Source organism: Crinia signifera, chromosome 2 (assembly GCF_055691185.1).
Source record: "Crinia signifera chromosome 2, ASM5569118v1, whole genome shotgun sequence".
NCBI classification, from domain to species: Eukaryota; Metazoa; Chordata; class Amphibia; order Anura; family Myobatrachidae; genus Crinia; species Crinia signifera.
The window spans coordinates 286700902-286723463 of NC_139218.1; the positions used below are offsets into that span (position 1 = coordinate 286700902).

Here is a 22562-nt window from a genome sequence, read left to right on the forward strand (position 1 = left end):
ATGAGAGATGGTCAGGTTTTATGCTGGAGGGTGGGAAGAGGTCAGCTTAGTCTTTGATATTTTAAGTCTAAAGAAGCGCTGAGTCATCCAAGAGTAGACAGCAGAGAGACAGTTGGAGATATGAGTGAGGATAGAGGGAGAGAGATCAGGAGAGGAGAGGTAGATTTCAGTGTTATCAGCATAGATGTGATAGCGGAAGTCGAGTGAGCACATAAGCTCACCCAGAGAGGATATATAGAGAAAGAGGACACCTACTATCAATGAAAGAGCAGGAGAGGTGAGGTCATTAGAGGTACAGCTGGTCATTTTCAAAACTGACAGTGCAAGTACAAGCTTTAACTGATAGTAAAAGTTGTTTGCAGATGTAAAATGCTGATGTTATGGTTGAATTGCCAGATTAAGTAGCCAGGAGTAGTATGTTGTGTGAATGAATTTAACACACTCAAAGCAGACTTTGGTTTTCTCCGTTGTTGTTTTGTCCTTCAGTTACACTCCTCCCCATCCCATTATACAGTATTATAATTAGTGCTGAAAAATGGGAGTGGAACAGGTTTAAGTTGGTTTGAACATGTTTGAGCATAAATTATTCAATAATATTTTTATGGTTTCATAGGCTATTAAACTTTAAAATGTAGACAACTAAGCTTCAACAGGTTCCACTTTATAGTTTAACACTTTCAAGCTGCAGATGCAAACTATGAACGGAGAAACCGTGTGTTAACTTTAAACTTAATCCAACCAAAATTTAACAAAATCACAATCATTCGTAAAAAAATGTGATGCCTACATTTACTCCAAAGTTGACATTATTTAAAATGATTTAAGCATATCTAGAAATGAGTGTGCATGATTTGCTTTGGTTAAGCAGATAAATGAAAACGATCACATGCCAGCCTTTTTCTAGTATGAATAACTTATACCCTAATTGGTGTCATGATGGAGCAGACCAAGAGCATAGTTTTGTGCCGTTCTGCTTAATAGCTAGTGTTACATCTAGTTATCTTCCTAGCCATGCATGCTATGGAACCTGGCTTTCTGCACATTTATAGGAAATTTTTCAGGAGACAGGCAGTATGGAGACAAAAAATATCCCAGCAGAAGGGATGCCAGGGGTCGGAAGACTGACCTCTGGCATCCTGATTTGGAGAATATGGACAGGGGCACATTAACCCTTTCCCCCTAACCGGCCCATGCAGCAGACTAGCCCTAACACTCTCTCCCTGCAGGTCTAGGAAAGATGGATTTGAGTATCAAATATCCTGAGCTCCTTCTTAGGCTGCCTTTTCGTTATCACTTTAAGGTCTCCCTCAGACCTTGGATGTATATGAAGAGTAGATGGGTGTGATAATTTCAACAGGCACCAGAGAACAGGTTAAAAAGTCAATTGCATTTAGCGAAGATAAAAAACAGGTCTGGGACGCTGAGCAAGTCTGAGGAGGCATGTGAAAGGCAGCGACGGAAGAAAACAACCAGCAAGGTGTCCGAGGGGGGCTGCCTGCAGGCTTACAGGGGCAACTGAGCTGGCAGTCAGGTGAACTGCACTCTGGAGCAACAGGTGTATGTGTGTATGAAACTATCTGGAATTAGGATTGAGAAATATAATACATACTTCCGACAACAAGCCTAGTACACATTGCCAGCCAGGACCGGAAGTGGCAATACAAGATTCACTTCCGCCAAACACTACAGCTTCTAGCGCCAACCAGGACCGGAACCGGAAGTTAGCGCTAAAACGCCGGGACCCGGAAATTGCGGCACTTCCGCCAGCGGTATTTCTACCATACTACTCAATACAGCACACCCAGCCTAAAGGGGGACTTGATATCTATAATAGCAAGCTGCGGGGGACATCACTTTTACTTAATATTGTCATTAAAAGGAGTTAAGCAAAACCTGAAGTCGCGGCCGCGCACTTCCGGTTGCGGCACGCACTTCCGGTCACAGATACTTTGCCGCCATTTTCAAGTATAAGAATCTGCAACAGGGAGATTTCAGTCACATTGCCCTAGAAGAAGAGCACCTGAGGCTCGAAACACGTTGGTGACTGACTGGACTTGACCTTGGGTGAACCTACCAAATGCTAAGCTATTTGGGGCCATTGCAGGGTGCTCATTTCCGGACTGCATCCCTGCCATTTACCATCCCTTGCTATTTCCAAATACCCTTAGGGGTAAGGATTCATCTTGTTCTTTTAAAACATTGTTTTAGAAGTATCTTTTATCAACAAATTAATTGTTTTGTATAAATAAATTCGAATTTACTTTTTAACCTATTCTCTGGCGCCTGTTGAGATTATCACACCCATCTACACTCCCTCCCTGCAGCCTATATTAACCCTCCCCACTAGTGTCTAATCCCTATACCAGGGTGCCTAAACCTAACCCCCCGCCTCACAGCCTAACCCTAATCCCTCCCCTTCTAGATGCCTAATCCTCACTACCCTCAGCCTAACCCTAACCTTCCCCTCCCGGTAGGCCAAAACATAAGTCTCCCCACCAGTACCTAAACCTTTTCCCTGGCCACGTGATAGCACGCCCCGCATACTCACCAGTCGGGATGCCATGCTCTTTGTATTCTGGCATCATCATCCTGACCACTTCAATGTGCCGGCCCCGGTCTTCTGACAACAGTCATGATGCTGGCATCGGTATAATGAATGCAGGCATCCTGACTGCTGGGACAATGACCACGTCGGGCAGCGAACATAGCAGGACAGATGTATGTCAGTGCTAGCATCATAATACTTCACTAAAATATGTTTTGAGAAATTTAAATGGTGGAACAATTACTGTACAAGTCAATAATGTGTGTGCAATGAGTTTGTGGATGTAGACCGTAGACAGCAGATACATTTTTTGTTACTAGAATGGATCAATTATTAAAGATTAAAAATCATTTTTCCAAAATTGAGACAACTGAAAAGACTAAATTATTTATTCCTAGCTTGTTATTTCATTTCCACTAAGTTATCATTGTTTCATAATAGTATTTATTCTTACTTAAATCTTGGCAGAGACATAAACTCATAAATTAAAATAAAACTATTTTGTAAAATGTATCTTCTGTCAAACGCTCCAGGTAAATTTATCATCCACTCTGTCACAATGGGCCCTGATTTATTACATTAATTAATATACGTGATGCTGGTTACCTTCCCTGACACCTGCCCACTGTTTTCCTGCAGGTTCATGATGGCTTCAGAAATCTTCATATCGATAGGATCCATAACTGACTTAATATTGAATGGGCCCTCCAATCTGTCAGCCACTAGAAGCATAGCATCTGTCAAAGTAAAAAACAATCACAACCAGTTAAAGAAAGGTCAGCAGCACCAAAAGCTTGCATCAAAAGGTCACATTACGCACAGAGCTTATTTTCTGAGTCATGAATTAATCTCTTCTTGACAACAAATAGATGTGTACACAATATTGTAAATACACCTGACACTATCCAAAGACAGGCGCAATGAAAGGAGATTGATTTTGTGATTAAAACGGTGAATAGCTAAAAATATGTACCTATCATTTTTTAATATCCCTTGCCATTTCCATTAGAAAATAAGTTAGAGGCAATAAAATAATTGGGAATATCCACATACTGTATATTTCCCTATTTTTTTTTCCATCGCACAACTACATACTGTACCAAACAAATATCAGGATGCAAATGAATAGGCCACACCCACATGGGTTTTCTTTGAAAATGCAAATGACTTTCAAAAAATCGTTTTTCTGCTAATTAACATAGAACAAATATTTTCTTAGTAAACGGTGCGGTAGGTATACTGTAGCTGGGTGTGGAACATAGGTTTGACATTAGGTCAATAGTGTCTAGGTTGACTCCAAAAGGTTGACATGCCTAAGGTCAACATGGAAAAAGGTTGACACATGAAAAGGTCAACATGAGTTTTTCACCTCTCATGGCAAACTTTGCTTGCTGTGCTTCGGGCCTGGTGGACGTGGATGCATCCACATGGATGGTAAAGTAGGTTAAACTTTAAAAAATCAACCTTTTCATGTTTTGACCATTACCTTGCATAATTCGACCTATTGTTCATGTCGACCTTGTGCGTGTCAACCAATAGTGGTCGAGCTATTGATATTAATATATGTCCACCAATAGTCTAGATACCCTGCAGTCATTCAGGATGCAGACTGCAAATGGCCCATCCACTCAGTAGGTGGAGAGAGCGGTACAGTAGCTCTTCATTGTACAGTGCATACTACATACAGCTCCTAGGTTTTATGCATATACTTTTTCAACTTTCAAAGCATTTATCTAGTTTGCATTACTTTTTCGGTACTTGTTTAGTTTGACGTCGGCAGATATATCACATGCGATTGCATGCAATTGCATGCGATGTGATCGCATGCGATTGCATGTGATTTTATCCAATTTTGTACCTGTTCATAACCCCACTATCCACTATGCATGGAGTTGATTCTATATAGTGTGGTGAGCGCAGCGAGCTACCGAGCCCGAAGCGTGGCGAGCGGACGCCGATTACTTTACATGTATTCCGTGGCAAGCGCAGCGAGCCCCGCAAGGGGCCGCGGAATACATGTAAAGTAATATGCATCCCCTCGTGGGGCTCGCCACTCTTCGGGCTATATAAAATCAACTCCATGCATAGTGGATAGTGGGGTTATGAACAGGTACAAAATCAGATGAAATCATATGCGATCGCATCGCATCACATGCAATTGCATGCATCGCATGCGATATCGCATCTGCCTAATCTATACTAATTACTTGTGCTAGTAGTAACCAGGGCCGGATAAATGTCTGTGGGAGCCCTGGACAACAAAATTGTGGTGTCCGCCCCCCTCCCATGGAGGGGAACATGGGCAGTGGGGATCTGGGAAGCAGGGATCTGTGCAGCGGGGTCCCTGCGGTGGATGTGAAGTCATCGGTGTGGTCCCTGCGGCAGATGGGCAGTCAGCGACAGGGTCCCTGCAGGGGATGGGAACTAGTAGCGCTACTAGTTCCCATCTGCTGCAGGGACCCCGCCACTGACTTCCCATCCACCACAGAGACCCCGTCACTTACTGCAGGGCCTAGCTGCCTCAGGGACCCCCTGCCCGCCCCGCCCGACCTCACTGCCTGCCACCCACCAGCCCCCCCTGCAGCAGTGCCGATGTGGGAGTCCCTGATGTGTGGGGGCCCCGGGGCGACTGCCCCTGATGCCTTGTGCTTAATACAGCCCTGGTAGTAACAAATCTGGAATTATTTAAATATATTGGAGTTTTCTATATTGATTACAGAGAGATCATTACACACTACTCATTTAGATAGCACTGAATGTTAAACAAGGTGTGTCGGGGATTCTGTGTGTGTGTGTGTGCCACAAAGAGTGTAAATGTGCCCATACATTAGTGTGATTTGGGCACTTTTCATCAGAATCTGACAGATTGGTTCAATAAATTGAATGATAAGTGTCAAATCACATCAATTCTGATGTGATGAGCGGCCCCATGCGCAACGTATCGAAGCCAGAGATTGCAAGGCCTGGACTGTAGATTTATCAGATCCCACAGGCCTTGCTGGGATTGCATACAATACATCATATGCAAAAGGACCACATATGATATGATATTGTATCATATGCAATTCTTCTGCCTGGGAAGCTGCCGGATGGATTAAGGGGCATCCTATGTGACTACTCCCCTTGGAGAATCCACATAGCGTATGGGCACCTTAAGAACTCATGTAGCAATCTGGGGTCTCAGTGGAGCTCCGAATATCCCAAGCTCCACCTCCAAAAGTCTATTCCACTGCAGCTTGGAGTGCCAAGGAAAAGGGATTGAGGTGCGTTGACGAGTACAGAGTGTGCAAAACTGTGTCTGTCTGGGTGTCCAGGAGGTGCAGCCATACCCATCGTGTGCTATGTTATTACTAATGAAATGCATGGCATCATTTCAGTTTTGGCCATTGAATAATTAATTACACCCATTCCTGTCTGGTTATAAATGGTTTAACTGCTTTCTCAATTTAAATGTATCAATGGGGCCCTATCATTTATAAAACAACGGTTCCTACTTCTCCTGCATAATGAGGAATAGCAGGCACCCGTTATGGGTGAATCTATTACCCCCCCCCCCCCCAGTGCCAATAAGGAGAGCCATTATGCCCAGCGTTAGCGGCTCTCCTTATCGGTGCCCCAGGCAGCCCTGCGCATGCGCATTTTAAAAAAACCTTCTTTACCCCCGACCGGCTCTCTGGGCATGGGCAAGATCTCGCTTTTATCGTGAGATCTTGTGTGCAGCCTGGAGCCAGCAGCAGGGCTAGGGTTGTCCCTGCAGTGGGGATAGGACAATGCTAGCCCTGAGTTGGTGAAGATAATTACTGGATGCATAGGCAAACGCAGGGGGGTTGCCCGGAAACCCCTCCTCCTCTTGGCCTTAAATTATGACAACAATAGCACTGGTATATAATATATATATATACAGCTGCCACCATATCATGCAGTGTTAGGGACAGAGTGGAGCTGTTGCACATGCCTAGCGTACCAGCTTCTTCTACCACATATACTGTATGTGTGGATCTGAGCCCTCAAGCATCACAATCGATCAGAGAGTAGCTGCCAGAAGGAAGAGACAGGAGCCTTACCATGAAGTGGGAGATTGTGAGCTTAGAAAGTGCAGTACTGGTTCTATTATGTTTGTGTATTTATTTATTTATTATGATATGTTAAAACTTTTCCTGACCACTTATCTTATCGTTTGAAACAGCCTATAATTTTTGACCATCTGTACTGTTAAATATTAATACTGTATTCCATACAGAATCCAGTGTAAAAAACAGACCAATTTTCAAGGCTGATACACTCCCCCAGACTCCTGTACTTACTCCAATGTTTTGCAGAGTGGGAGATTTTGTATAACATTTGGAAACCCCCCCTCTAAAAATCCTACGTTTGCCACTGGAAGGGGATTGCAGGCTACAGCCCCGCTGAACGTTACTCGGCGGGCTGTCCCTACCGCACGTTAGTTGCGCTGTTAGTACAGGTAAACAAATTTAATCCCCCCAAGTTAACTAGCATTAACTGCAGAAAAAGCCCTTAACGCTAGTTCATTCATCTTCTCCATTATTTGTTGTTGCAGAAAGACATAGCCTCAGTTACCCAATTTTCTAATCTGTACTGTAAAGTATGAGTTTTACTATGGGGCAAATATTACTATATTGAATAGGGTCACAAAATATCCATTTAATCAGCTTATATGCAATCAGTAAGATAAAAAGTGCAGACATTTCTTCATGATGTACTGAAGTAATTCATTTTTATTGCAGTTAATGTAAAATGAGCCCATAATCTCAAATGAACATCTGGAATAGATGGTAAAAATTGATGCTATGCAGCAAAGGGAACATTATTATCAAAGAAATATACAGTTATAAATCACAGAGTCAACCTCTGTTGTAGAGGGAAATGATATGTGACTATTGTTGCAGAAAATCGTTTCATAAATTTAAATATGCTTCAGTTTCCTAAAATGGCATCATTTTTTAACTGTCAATGTTAGAATAAAATACACTGTGCTATATATGATTAGCTACAGCAATAAGGTATTTACTATCTGTATTACTTTACTTTCTAAATTGTCTATTGTTCTATATATAACACACATAAAATAATTCAGGGATAATGTAGGTTTTACAGAGTTCAAGCAGCGGGTTTCCCCATCAGGAGGAACTGCAGTATTTTTCACAAGATGGTTTCTCCTCACAAGAGAGCAGAGTTCAGTCTGTAGCAACATCTCCAGGTTTAAAAGGGGTCATCCAGAAAAAAAAGGAGTTAAGAGCCACAGGGATAATTATCCAAAGCAAAAGATAGTTACACAAACCCAAAGGGCAGAATACAGGTAATAATACAAATAAAATCAACCAGAGCCATAACAGGCTTCACTGAGGCTAATGCCAGTCACAATCCTGGCCATGCCCCGATGACGTTCCCTGAGCAATGACATCACACTGGGGGTGGCACAACTGGCTCTGGCAAGTGCATCAGAATGTCCTCAGGAGTCTCTGAGGTACTTCATACAATGCAGGGTGCTGCTTGGAGCATCTAAGGATGCTCTGGGCAACACTGCAGCAAAGATTCTGTCTGCAGGCTGCCATTCCAGGCACCTTGCAGCCTCGGTCGGATTAGGCCTTGGGGGGATGTCCAGGACAAATGAGACATGGGGGCCCCAGTGAATGTTGGTGGAAGTGATGGTGGTGGGTTATATTAGATTTTGCATATCTCGTAACATGACCCATTCCAGTTACAGCTCATGAAACATGATACTCTTGTGTCTCTGTAAATAATATCTTTGACTTTAATTTTGGTGCTTTTTTGCAAGTGCTAAAAATCACTGTTTTTATCTAGACATTTGCCATATATATCTAGGGACAGATCTGTTGATTGTCAACGAGGTAAACTAAATTACAGTATATAGCCACTTGTTACACATCTTGTAAGTGCTTATCTGAATCCTGAGAGGGGTCTGGAAAGTATTCTTACCTTATCTGCTACTGTGACATGCTGGAAATGTTCATTGCTGACGTCACAGACCCTACTCAAAAACAACCTGACACACCTGCATTTTTCTGACACTACCAAAAAACATCAGGTTACCACCCCAGCTTCCTGTCAGTTAAACTGCGAGGGGACTACGTTAATGAGCCATATGCATTTTCTGTCACTATCGCGCATACATGATGCATGTTCCCCTCATGAATACATGATGCATGTTCCTCTCACGCATACATGATGCATGTTCCCTTTGTGCATACATGATGCATTTGGTACGCATGCGTAGTCTATTTGTGAATTCCATATTTAGCGATTGATGCTGAATTAGCCACTATGGGGCAAATTTATTAAGCTCGGTGAAGTGATAAATTCTCTGTTTTTTAACACTAGCCAATCAGCTCCTTAGTGTGAAGTTACAGGCTTGGTTTGAAAAATGACAGGTAGGAGCTGATTGGTCGGTGATAAAAAACAGACACTTTATCACTTCACCAACCTCTATGTTCCTAATTTATATATAGAATAACAATGTGTAAGTGATTTTTCAATAATCGGCCAGAAAAAGGTACGTTTGTACACTGACTGATACACTGTGTTTTCTTCTAAACACGGGAAAATTAGTGACTAATAACAACATATTCTCCAGAAAGAGAGGAGCATATATATTTAACTCAATGAACTAATGCTGGCCATACATCAGAAAGATCAATCTTAAGATCGATTGTGCTCATGATTGTGTCCAATTTCCCTTCAATTCCCCGGCAGTCCTTGGTGGTTTTTGGACACACAATGTGCACACAATCTGCATACAATCCATCTTACAATCAATTGAGATTGTATGATTGGGTACAATATCTTTCTGATGTATGGCCACCTTTAGCCAGGGCCATCTGTCTAAGTGAAGTCTGGCTGCAATAAAACATGGTTGCCTACCTGACCCTCTCCTTCAGGGAGAACATGCTCTGTTCCTGGCCTTCCCTGGTAATGTATGATTGCCATCACCTGTGGTGAAACACCTTTATTTTCAATTACCTAGCTCTCCACAGGTGATGGCAATCACACATTACCAGGGAGGTCCAGGAGCAGAGCATGTTCTCTCTGACGGAGAGGGTCAGGTAGGCAACCATGCAATAAAATTACAGAGCTCCCACAACTGCAAAATACATTGTAAATGAAAATAGATGATGTTGCCCATAGCAACCAATCAGGTTCTGTCTATGATTTTGTAGGAGGCAATATAGAAATGACAGAATCTGATTGGTTGCTAGGAGCAGCATCACCTCTTTTTATTTTTAGAAGCTTTAAAAATGTTCCCTACAATTCCAGTATATTTACTTTTTGCCATTGGTACTGTAGGCGACCCAGACTACAGTAGCTCCTTCACTAGCATTTACTTGTTCCCTTGGCTATATTGATGAAGACTACTTACCAACATCCAGAATGATTGTCTTATGTGACAGTCATTTTATCTGACAAGCTGAAACCATGAGATATCATGGACACACACTGGGCCAGATGCACTAAGCTTCAAAAATGATAAAATTGAGAGTGACAAACAGCCAGCCAACCAGCTCCTACCTGTCATGTCACAGACTGTGTTTAAAAAATGTCAGGAAGGAGCTGATTGGCTTGCTGTTTATCACTCTCCATTTTATCACTTTTGAAGCTTAGTACGTATGTACGTACGTACGTACGTACATACAATGTCTGTGAAATATTTAAGAAGGTATGGCCACAATATCTGCATTCCCCTCTGGAGAGAAGACATTTCTATGTTCCTCTGTAAACAGGGGACATGATGGGTGGCAGGCTAAGGCAGTACATATACTGCCAAATACAGCCAGCCAATGAGTATACCTTTCAAACAGACTGGAAAATTTCAGCATATAGGATTGATTGATAATTAGTGGTCGTTTGCGGCAATTATCCTGACTAAATTGGCTAGATACTTTTATAGTATATGCCCAGCATAACCACTAATACCCCTTTCACAACTAAATCCTGGGTCCAATTTAAGATCATTAATACAGATTCATCAAGTGTTGATACCTGTTTCAGACCCTTTCACACCAAGGCAAGAAGCCAGAATGTAGGTCTGATATTTGAATAGGGTCGACCTGGGTTAAAGACCTACAGGCATTTACAAAATCCAGGTGTAGTAAATCTCTCACACTGCAGCAAACCTGGGTCAGTCTCTGGTTGACCATGGTCAAGAAGGAGGGTTGCAGAACCAAGACATATTACCCAGGTTGACATTTAGGGGTAAAGGTGGCCATACACATGCAGATTTATCTTCAGATCTGGCTGGTTGGAACAAAAACATGGTTATGGATGAGCACATATGACAGTTAACCATTTGCTTGGAAATGCTGGAAAACTGACAAACTGTCACTCATCCATAACCATGTTTTTGTTCCAACCATCCAGATCTGAAGATAAATCTTACTAGTGTATGGGCACCTTAAATTTACAAAGATGGGAGTTAATTTCAGATGAGATGTTGCTATTGGCAACCAATCAGAATCTACTTATGTATTTCATACCTTCTAGAAGATAATAGATATCACGGGTATGACGCATGGTGTGAAAAAAATAAGGAAGCACTATAATCTCTCTCAATGGGCCAGATGTACTAAGCTTGAAAAGTGATAAAATGGACAGTGATAAGCCACCAGTCAATCAGCTCCTCAATGCCATGGTTGATTGGCTGTTGGTTTATCACTCTCAATTTTTTCACTATTCAAGCTTAGTGCATCTGGACATCTCTCCTTCTCTCTCTCAAATCATATAGTATTAAGAAAGAGAAAAACAACAACAAAAATCACCACTGCATTTAAGTGTCCTGCAGTAATTTAATATAGTTGTGTGTCAGAAGCACTCAGTCACGCCGATCAACTGAAATGGTAAAGTAGGAAAACTAATCAAACAATATGTTACATTGAATAAATTCATTAATGATTATGTTAACACACCAGATGTTCACCCTAGCTGCTGATTAGTGTGCACATTTCACTAAGACGATGACAATTAACAATTTTGACAAAGATTGCCGAGCCTGGCTGAATATTTCCCAAGTGTCGAAATTTTCCACTTCACAGAAATGCCATGTGGGGACTTAAATATTTAACTAATGAACTAAAGATATGAAGGGACAATGCCCTGAATATATGCTAAACTTCTTGCAGTTATACATTTATATATTACAGTCATTTTGTATATATGCCTGGAATGTATTAAGCCTAACATAAATGTTAAATGTACCTATCAAAATAAAAATGTAAATAAATATGCAGTAAAAATTATGTTTACTAAATCAATAAATGTGTATTTTTGTATATACAGATCACCCTGAGAGAGCTTACACTTCTGTTATAGTTAATGGGCACTTAAGAAGTCATTGCAGGCACACTATTGAAGCGACTGAATGTCAGGATCAGTCAGTGTGTGACAGTCTTGGGAACAGAGAGCCAATAAAACACAAATAATGAGGTTTATTGTAAATAAATGTAGTTTTTAAAGCTAAAGTCCAAAAGATTTTATCTTTGCCATCCCATCCTTTATACAAGTAAGGAAAGAAGTACATAATGTGCATTGCTCACTAACCATTATGTCATATATATCATAATAATAGAAAATTATTTTCTTTTTTTAAGACATTAAACACACTTACATAGGCAAACGCAAGTGCCTTAAATTATGACAATAGCACTGGTATATAATATGATCAACAGAGCTGCCACCACATCCTGCAATGTAATGCTGTGTACACACGGGGGAGATATATGGCTCAGCCATATATTGCTGAGCAATATATGGCTGAGCAATATATTGCTCAGTTTCTACTTTACATCAGCGACCAGAGATGGTCGCTGATGAAAAAGAAACTGCCGGGGGGAGCGCAGCAGTGGTAATCAGCTGGTCGCAGGAGCATGTTCCTGCGACCAGCGATCACCACAGGGGCAAAAACGGGAGCGCGCACCCGGCGATATATCGCCGGTGCACACTCCCATTGCGGGCAATATGGTCGCTCAGCGACCATATTTCCTGCGATTTTGCACAAAATCGCCCCTGTGTGTACGCACCTTCTGGGACAGAGCAGAGCTGCTGCACATGCCCTGTGGGAGCAGCTTATTCTACCAAGTTTGCTGTGTGTGTGGATCTGAGCCCTCAAACATCGCAATAAACCAGAGAGTAGCTGCCAGAAGAAAGAGGAAGGAGCCTTAACATTAGGTGGGAGAATGTGAACTGAGAAAGTGCAGTATTGGTTCTATTATATCTGTGTATGTGTGAGTCAATATCTGTTCCATTTAGTAATCAGATGCATGAAGCATGTGAAGCAAACTGAGCCTGTAATACTCCATTTGGGGTCCCATGTTCCAACCTTGCTTCTCCCCCTGTTGTCACTTGTTGTCAAGTGCCGCTGACATACTGGGTGATGGTGCTCTTATAAAAGGTAGGATTTTGAGTTTACTTGTAAGCCTGATGACAATGAAGATAACACTGAAACGTTGCTAAAACACTGTGTGCAGTCTCTTTATTACAGAAGACCATGAGTGCTTCTTGTAATATATATATATATATATATATATATATATATATACACATTGATGCAGTGCAAGTGTAACGCCGCTGCCGCGTCTGCTGTGGCCGGGACCCACAGATTTACCTGACCGCTGTCCCGGCTCCCCTCCTGGCTCCTGCTGCTATGAAAATAGATCCTCACAAAATGTCCACCCCCATACAGCAGACACTTTTGAGGATGCTAGAGGAGGCGTATGTATGGCATATGTATGACCTCAATCTCTGTAGAAATAAAGGACCACAAGCGGCACCCATCGGTCTTCAATAAATTGTATTTAAAGGTGCATAAAATTAGTTGCCATCGTTAATGCCTTTAACGATGGCAATTTATCTTATGCACCCTTACAGAGATTGAGGTCATACATATATATATATATATATATACAAAAAGACAGTGGTTAAATTAATGTCTCTTAATGATACCAGTCCTAATAGTAGGTGTTCTTTTTCCAAGTGGAAAACGAGAGTCTCCTGCAGAAATGTCCAGGCACTTCTATGGCTTAATTAACAGCCGGCTGCTCCACAAGAAACCTCTACGGTCTCCTGAATCCAACAGGTTGTGATATATCTTTAATATTGGCTTGTGGTATAAATATGATGTGTGGCTTAACATGTAATGGGCATTATGGTGTAAAATTTGAATGCGCGCCTTTGGCACGCAATGTCCCTGTGTAGCATTATGTTAATTTTGTCTCAATCCGTGTGGCATTATATGAATTTTGGCTCAATCCATGTGGCTTTATATGAATTTTGACTCAATCCATGTAGCATTATGTTAATTTTGTCTCAATCCATGTGGCATTATATGACTTTTGGCTCAATCCATGTGACATTATGTAGCATTATGTTAATTTTGGCTCAATCCATGTGGCATTATGTGAATTTTGGCTCAATACATGTAGCATTATGTGAATTTTGGCTCAATTCATTTGTCATCATGTGTAAGGAGTAAGTAAAATGGGGTCTAGTATTTTGTTTCATAATGTACACTGAATGTACACACTGAAGTTGTATATGGACACGCCCACTCAAAGACACACCCCTTTTGAGTGGCCACACCCCCTTTCCTGGAACGCGCCTTAGGCGTGCATACAATTATGTCCTTCACTTTTGTCATCAAGGTGGGCCTGTGTAATTTAAAAACCAGGGCCTCTTTTTAATTTTATTCCTGCCCTCTTTCTGTTCTCCTCTCTCTTGCTGCTATCTTAGCATGTACACTGGCACCACTTAATCTTCCCCTCCTCCACCCAAACAATCTCTTATCATGGTGCCCCCCTGTCATTTTCTCCTGGATCTGCCCCTGTAAGACTGCAATGGCTAACACAGCTAAACGTTACCAGTTTCTATTGCAAAAAAATATTCAATGAGTTATACTCATTCAAACCATTTGGTTGAATGGTATTTTGAACATGAATCCAGCAGGCTTCTAACTTTTTCAATATAAGGATTCTGTTCCCGCCCCACAGTAGGGGCAGCACTCAATCAATTATCATACACCGTAGTGTCAATACTTGGTGTCCAGCTTATAAAAAATGCTTGGCAACCGGTTTATCATTTTCACCGGAATTCAGAGCTGTCCGAATAGAAAGCCTGTGATTGGCCATTTGCACGCGAAAGCATCACGTCGTCATACCCGTGTAGTAAAGACCACAGGGGCATGTCAGGAAATAGATCACAAAATTCATAGTGCACATCAGTTTTTGACATATTTTGATTTTTCTGCCACTATGGGGGTGCGGAAAAGAGTCTCCAACCAACATTGATCTACACGTGGTGCATGAGCTGCAACGTAGACATCCAAGTTTCCCATGTGTTAACCAGGTTTTCGTGGACTGGGGTGGAAACAAAAGAGGTCGCATCAAAATCTGTTTTATATTGGGGCCACGTTTATAGGCATGCATGGGAGCTTGGTAATGACTCATACCCAACGCTGGATCAGACTTGACAAGCTGCCAGTGTCTCTGGTATGCCTGTTTTGCCTTGTCAGAATTGTGATTATAGGTACTAACATGTACCAGTCTTTGTTCTGTCATCTAGTTGTTATGGGCACAGTATCCACGTTGCATTTTTTGTAGGCCTTTCCAATACAAAGGGAAATGGTGGTTGGTGAGTAACCCCGCTCCAAGAAGAGTTTAGACATGTCCTCCATTTGTACTGCTGCTCGTTCCTTCAAAAAGTTAATCCGGATTACCCGGAGGAACTGAGAAATTGGCAGGCTTTCTTTAAGCGTGGTGGGATGTTGACTAGTAGATCGAAATATTGTATTGCAGTCTGTTTGCTTCCTGAATAGGGTGGATTCAAGTTTGTCATTATCCCTAAAGACCAAGACATCAAGAAATTCTATATGCTCAGACTGAATATTATGGGTAAACTTTATCAGTTCTGGTAACCCGTTTAGCTGTGAAATCACTGTACTATGAGTGAAACACATATGATATCCGGTCCTGCTTAGCCTGTGGTCTGCGACTTCCACCTGCTGCCGGCTGTGAAGTGGAGACCAGGGATACACAAGCCGCTCCACCCCCAGATAACAGCTCCGCTTTGGCTCATTGTAGCACTGATGATGTCATTAGCGGGGGACCTGCTACCCAGTGTCTATCATGGTGAGTTCTTTGCAGCCACACGATCATCGATTTGGGATGGTTACTGCTGTAGCAATCGCAAAGCTACTGTAAGTATGATTATCGTTGCTATGCACTCTAATACCTTTTGTATACAAAATTTCCCAATTTTTGTGACAGTAAGAACCATATACTGTATAAAATCAACAGCAGCCAACAAGCATATAGCATGTTAAAAAGCTTCCCCACATTCTCCTGATGTATGCACTCAATAAGCTGTAAAATGTATTTTTTTTTTTTTTCCCACTTGCTCTGACAGGGTGTTAGTCTATATAAGACAAAGCATTTCAAAGAATCATATATCATACAAAATAATACTATTACTGCAACAAATCACTACTACAGATAGAAAACACATAAAACATTTTGTTCTGCGATATCTTATCATTTGTCAATTTGAAGATGGCAAGACAAAAATAGCAAAGAAAGAACAGAGTACTAGTGCTCAGCATTGCATTAGAATGTACCTACTGTAGATTTTAATTAACAAGTCAATTTTAGTAAGAATAATGTTAATTAAAAATGGATTACCAGGATAGCAAGAAACATGTATATACTGAATATATTTAAATAAAAATAGCTTAATATAGACAGAACATTATTTAATTGTTATATCATTGAAAAACTATTTAAAGTGCATCTGTTGTCAAAATACTTGTCTATCCTGTCAATGTCCTGACCCTTTCTTGTTATCCCCTTCTAGTCCCAGGATGTTGTCACTGGCATTAATTATTCATAATAGGTAATACGAATCCCCTCTCCAAGCTGAATGGGAACAGCTGCATGTTCATGAGAGAATTTGATTCCAAGACCTACTGTAATATGCATTTATTGCATTTCAAATTCTCTCTATTCCATGTATAGATATTCCAAGATACAGTATATTCCTGGTATCCAAGTGAAATGTATAAAGAAAATGACATGCATGTATTACTTTATATTAGAATATCTAGCAATTATTATATAATTATGTTATGTGTATTAATATGCCATATAGAGTTGTTTATTTAACATCCATTTTTATTGAAGAAACAATTTTTATGGGGTACAGAAAAAGAAATGAAACAATGTGAAGAAAAAGGGGTTTTAGGGATATAGGGAGGATCATGGTTACATCCAGAATTGGTGCGCGAGCAGGGTGGCTCTCTTGTTATTTTCTGATTGTGATGGTTAGACTTGTGTTTCCAGCAGTTACTCTTGCAGCCCTTATAAGGGTAACAAGTTTGACTGCGGTCCTCCATCTCGAGTGCTTCTCCGATACCTATACCCTCCATGCCACTAAGTACTTAATATACCCCACACCATTGGCGTCTCCCCACTGTGGGTCCACACAGGGGGAGATAGACTATTTCACCATTATTCTAAATATGAGTGGCACATACTTATATCGAAGCACAGACAAACTGTGCAACAACAAGTGATACTACATACACTCGTTAGAGATACCATTCAAGGCAACTTACCGTTGAGACATACAATAACCCATTAGTGCCTTGTACCACAAAGGAAAGCACTGCAAATTGGAGTTAAAACACACTCTGAAACCCTTTACATATGTATCTAATTAAGCGTTTATACATGATATATATTCACAAATGAATAAAATGCTGTAAATTGTCCAAACTTTTTTTATTTATATCAATACAAGTGAAAAAGAGAACACCACCTGCTCGCCACCTTTATTTTAAAATATACACTTTTTCTTTTCTGTAGTAATCAAAATATGTTTTGTGTATCTTGTGTGTATTTTTTAATTATACATTTCTCAGTTTTTATCGAATCCTAATAAAAGTAAAATTTTGAATTTACCAAGTGCACCACACCTAGGACAAATGTTTTTTCTCTTAAAAATTCTCTACATCCAGAATTTGGTATAAAACACAATAACATAGGGTAAATCACGTGAACAACATTGAAACATTAAAATGTTAAAGTCACATTGAAAGATGGACGGTGACATTGAAATGGAAACAAGTGGCCCTCATGGGTGTTTAATCTCAGTAGTTAGATAGAGGGAGTCTCGTTTAGACTAAATTGGAGAGAGTCAGTATGGGAAAAATTTGGGAAATATTGGGCTCCTTCGCCATCGGTCATATAAGTATGCCAGGGAAACAACGTACAAAAGGGGAGGAGGCCGTATAGGAGCATGAGATAAATTTGGTTTCTATGAGGAAATGATCCTTCGTTTTAAGTATGACTTTCAATAACGTCTGAGGGGCAGACTGTTTATACTGTTGGGCCAGATTGGCATGAGCAGCAATGAGAATATGACCTAAAACATATCTGTTGGTGGGGGAATATTGGGAGGCATAATATGGAGCAACACTAGAGCGGGGTCAGGTGGAATATTCATTTTGAGTACTTTAGTAATTAAAGCAAATACCTCATTCTAATACTGTAAAATGACTGGGCAGGACTAGAAGATATAGAATATGGGACCAACATTACCACATAGTCTCCAGCACATATTTGAACAAGAAGGTCAAAATGTGTGGAGGCGATCTGGGGTCAGGAATAGTCTGTGAATCAATTTAATGTGAATTTCAGTGTGGTTGAGACATCTAGACATGGAATAAGAAGATATGAAAATCTTTCTCAATTGGGCAGGGGAGAGGGTTCTACCCAAGTCCAACTCCCATTTCTTCAGAGGACCGGACTTAGACGACTCAATAGGGCTTATCAAAATTTTGTACCAGAAAGAGATACCGCCTCTAGATTGAGATAAGGAGGACCAGGCAAGGAGTGCCTGTGAGAGTGTGTCTGGAGAGATGGAGGCATGAGGGAATGATTTCCACTAGTGTGCAATTTGAGGGTAGTGGAGGTGTCCTGAGGAGGGGAGGGAAAATTTCTGTTGTAGGGAGAGGAAGGGTAGTATAAAGTTTCCATCTAGAATGTCCCGTAGGAGAGAGATACCAAGAAAGTTCCATCTGTTTAAATTCAGGTTGGGGATTTTTGGTATGGTACAGGCTGGAGAGGACATAGTGGTGGACAGTTTGTCCCAGACTGTCAGGGATGCTAGTGTGTATGGGAGCAGGGTAAGGTAACCTGGTCTGAAGGGCTTAGGTATCTGCAGCAAGTCGGTGAGTGGGAAGGAAGATGCAGAGGCCTGTTCAAGATCTACCTATCCCATTGCCAATTCATTATTGGAATAATACTTGAGGGAGGCCAGGAGAGATGCTTGAAGATATAGGGGTAAGTTGGGGAGATCTAGTCCACCCAGGGGCCTTGGCAGCTCCATTTTGGATCGAGCCAAAGTGGAGGGGCTTGGAAGACCAGATATATTTAGTTAAGATGGAGGAACAAAGTTGTAAGAATTTTTTGGGGAAAATGTAAGGGATTGTGCAGAACAGATACATTATTTTAGGAAGAAGGGACATTTAGAATGCTGCTATAGACATCATATGCAAGCCAGGATTTAGGTATGGTCAGGGCCGATGCTAGGCACCGGAGCGCCCCAGGCGGGAGGGGTGCCACGGCGCTCAACTGCTGGGAGGGGGGGAAGGGGGTGCGCAACGTGTTCGCCCGGCCGCTGGTGGGGGGGCGATGTGTCTGCCCGGCCGTGGGGGGGCAGGGGGGGTGTCCGCGATGTAGGGAGGCCCAGGGGGGGAGGCAGGGGGGTGCGCGTGGTGTGTCTGCAGTCTGCGCGGCCGTGGGGGGGGGGGGCAGGGGGGTGTCCGCGATGTGGCTACCCAGCCGCCTGGGGGGGGAAGGGGTGCACGATGTGTCCGCTGTGCTGCTGGGGGGGGGGGTGAGGAAGGGAGGGTTCACTCACCGCACACCTGCTCCTTCCTCCAGCTCTCTCTCTCTGCTGCTGCTGATGCAGTCGTAGAGCTTTCCAGCACACTATCGCCCTCCAGTGGCCGGCGCCCTAGGCAAATGCCTAGACCTGCCTAGTGGTGGCGCCGGCCCTGGGTATGGTAGCTAAGGTCGCAAGGAGGGGAGTGAGGTTTGCAGAGAAAACAGCAGAGGTGTGGTTGGTGATAAATATGCCTAGATACTTTATTGATTCCTTTTGCCAGTTATATTGGTAGGTCTAGTGCAAGTGAGCTAAGGAGAAATAGATTGATAGGACGGGTATCAGTTTTTGTGGTGTTTAGTATGTAATGCATTGTATGCGTCTAAGATTGAGTGGAGGGAAGGAAGGGTAATGGTAGGGTTGGTCACAAAAAGAAGAACATTATCCGCAAAGACACTAAGTTTATGAGAGTATGACCCATTCTTCAAACCTAGGAAATGTATATCATCATTACGGATAGTAGTGGCAAGAAGTTCTATAGATAGAACAAAAATCAGAGAGGTGATGGGGAAATCCCTGTCTGGTGCCATTTGTAATAGTGAATGTGGTAGATAAATATCCATTACTAAACACCCAGGCCGTAGGGAGATATACAGCGCAAAAATGTATGTTAAGATGCGGTCTTTAAAGACAAAGTGAGTGAATTTGAGGTCAACCTGTCGCATGCCTTCTCTGCATCGAGAGATAAAAGGAGTAGATCTTGATCTTTAGAGAGAGAGAATCAATCAGGTTGAAAACTTTACTTGTATTGTCCGAGACCTATCTCCCTTGGCGCAAAGCCTGTTTGAACCAGGTGCATCATCATTGGAAGAAATTGATTAATACGCACAGCAATCAGTTTAGCAAATAACTTAATATCACATTTCAACAGAGCTATGGGACGATAATTATGGCAATAAGCAAGATTCCTGGGCTTAGGGATAGTCACAATACATGCCTCTAGTAGTTTGACTGGAGAGTACCAATGGGGAGATCTCATTACGAGGTCAGTCAGGTATGGGGTTAGGAGATCACAAAATGTAATATAAAAATTTATAATGAACCCATCAGGGCCAGGTGCTTTTTGTGGGGGAGGGATTTAATAGCAGAAAGAACTTTCAAAGAAGACCAGGCGGCATTAAGGGTTATTAACTGAGAGTGGGAAGTTGAATTGAGTCCAGGAAGGATGAGATAGTTACACTGGTAGGTTGAGGTGTCATAGGGTCGGAGGATAAAATTGTATAGTTGGGAGTAGTATTGTTCAAATTGGCTTGTGATATCTTTGGGGTTTAGGATTTATTTCCATAGCAGGGAAAATATATGTTTAATCCTGTTTCTGGCCTGTAGGGTGCGGAGTGTGCGAGCTGACATCCTACCAGATCTATTGCCCAGGAGATAGAATATGTGTTGCATTCTATTTAATATCGACTGTGTGTGAGCTAGCAATAGGTTTTATAACTGACTACGCACACTTGAGATTTTTTTTAAGAGCTCTGGAAGGACTGCATTTGTTTGTAGATTCTTAGTCAGTCAGACTGGACTCTAAGTCCAATTGTATTTGGAGAGATTTCCATTTAATAGTGGCACCTGCTTTGATGGCAGCACCTCTTGTGACTGCCTTAAAAGTACACCAGTGATTGACAGTGGATGTGTCCTGGGGGAAGTTATTGGCCATATATGCGTTTATGGAGTCTAACAAAGTTTTCTTGGACATAGAGTCTCTTAGAAGATGAGGAAAGATATGCCAGGGTCAGGGAGGGGTTTGGAGGGAGTTCAGATTCCATTTCCATAGGATGGGGGCATGATCAGACCAAGTGATAGGTAAAATATCAATGTCTTAAGTGTTTTGTAAAGACCATTTATCACAGAAAATGTATGGATTCTGGAGTAGGAGTAATGGACTGGGGAATAAAATGTTGATTCACGTCCCAATGGATTAAGAGGTCTCCAAATATTGGAAATAATAACATCACCATAGGTGTGTGCACATTGAGTGTTAGGGGTGCACAGGCACCCCCAAATGCTGTGCCCAACCTTATGAACAACTCCCTGCCACTAGCAATACCCTTTACCAAAGTCTTTTGACCTGTATTCCATTAAAATTAGTGCCCATCAATCAATTGTGTGTTTTGCATTGTTAATAGTACTAGACCGTTGTCATATCACTACATACCTGCATAATCCATTTTTTTTTTTTACTTGATATGCATGTACTGTTATACAGAGTAATAAGAATATTAAAACTGAAATAGGCCGGAGATTATGTTCTGGCTGAGAGACATTTTATTTTTTAGCGAGTACCAATAGATGATGGTAAACATGCATGATTGGCAGTGTTAGACACACCCAATGGGCAATGCTAGACACGCCCAATAGGTGGTGCTAGACACACCCCTTTGATGGTTCACCCCCTAATAAAATGGGCTGCGCATGCTTATGAACAGCACAGTAGGCAATATTCAAAGGTAGAGTGAACCTGGTGTGAAAGACCTCTGGATATGCATCAGACAAATATAAAATATACTTATCAAGGGTTTCCCATCCCAGTGGAGGGGGAACAAGGTCAAGGGCATCAGAGTTCAGGTAACTGGTAAGTAAACTGTGGGAATAGTTTGAAGATCCTGAAGTGGTTAACCATTCCTGATGATGAACCTGGGCCTTTTTGATTCTGGGGGACATACGACAGAGATATCCCAATCCATCAGAAGCTTAACACCCACGTCAAGGGAGTAGAAAAAACTCCACTTACTGGTGAAGCAGAAAGGACAGGCGATCATATGATTCAATCCTTGTATATTTGCACCAATTTGGAACTGTTTGTATTTATATTCATGTAAAAAAATAATAACATCGATTTTCTTTAAAATGCTTCTACTGTTTACCAGTTGATGTCTTTTTGAACTTTATTGAAGCTTTGTAGATTAAAAGTATCAATTAACTATTTATATATACTGTATAAACCTACTGTTTGTATTAAGTAATCTCATTCATTTATCTTTTTTAATGACACATCAAAATATTTTCAATAAGCAGCCGCATCATGAAAGCATATCTTGATGCATTACAAATGTAC

The 22562-nt window shown here is 41.6% G+C and overlaps 1 protein-coding gene across 1 annotated transcript in view; it reads right to left on the reverse strand.

The window, feature by feature from the left end:
* Positions 1-22562, reverse strand: part of GPC6 (glypican 6) — a 557279-nt gene that overhangs the window by 63263 nt on the left and 471454 nt on the right. The window contains exon 5 of the mRNA XM_083168797.1: positions 3152-3282. Coding sequence (XP_083024923.1) covers positions 3152-3282 — 131 coding nt within the window. The remainder of the gene's footprint in view (positions 1-3151; positions 3283-22562) is intronic.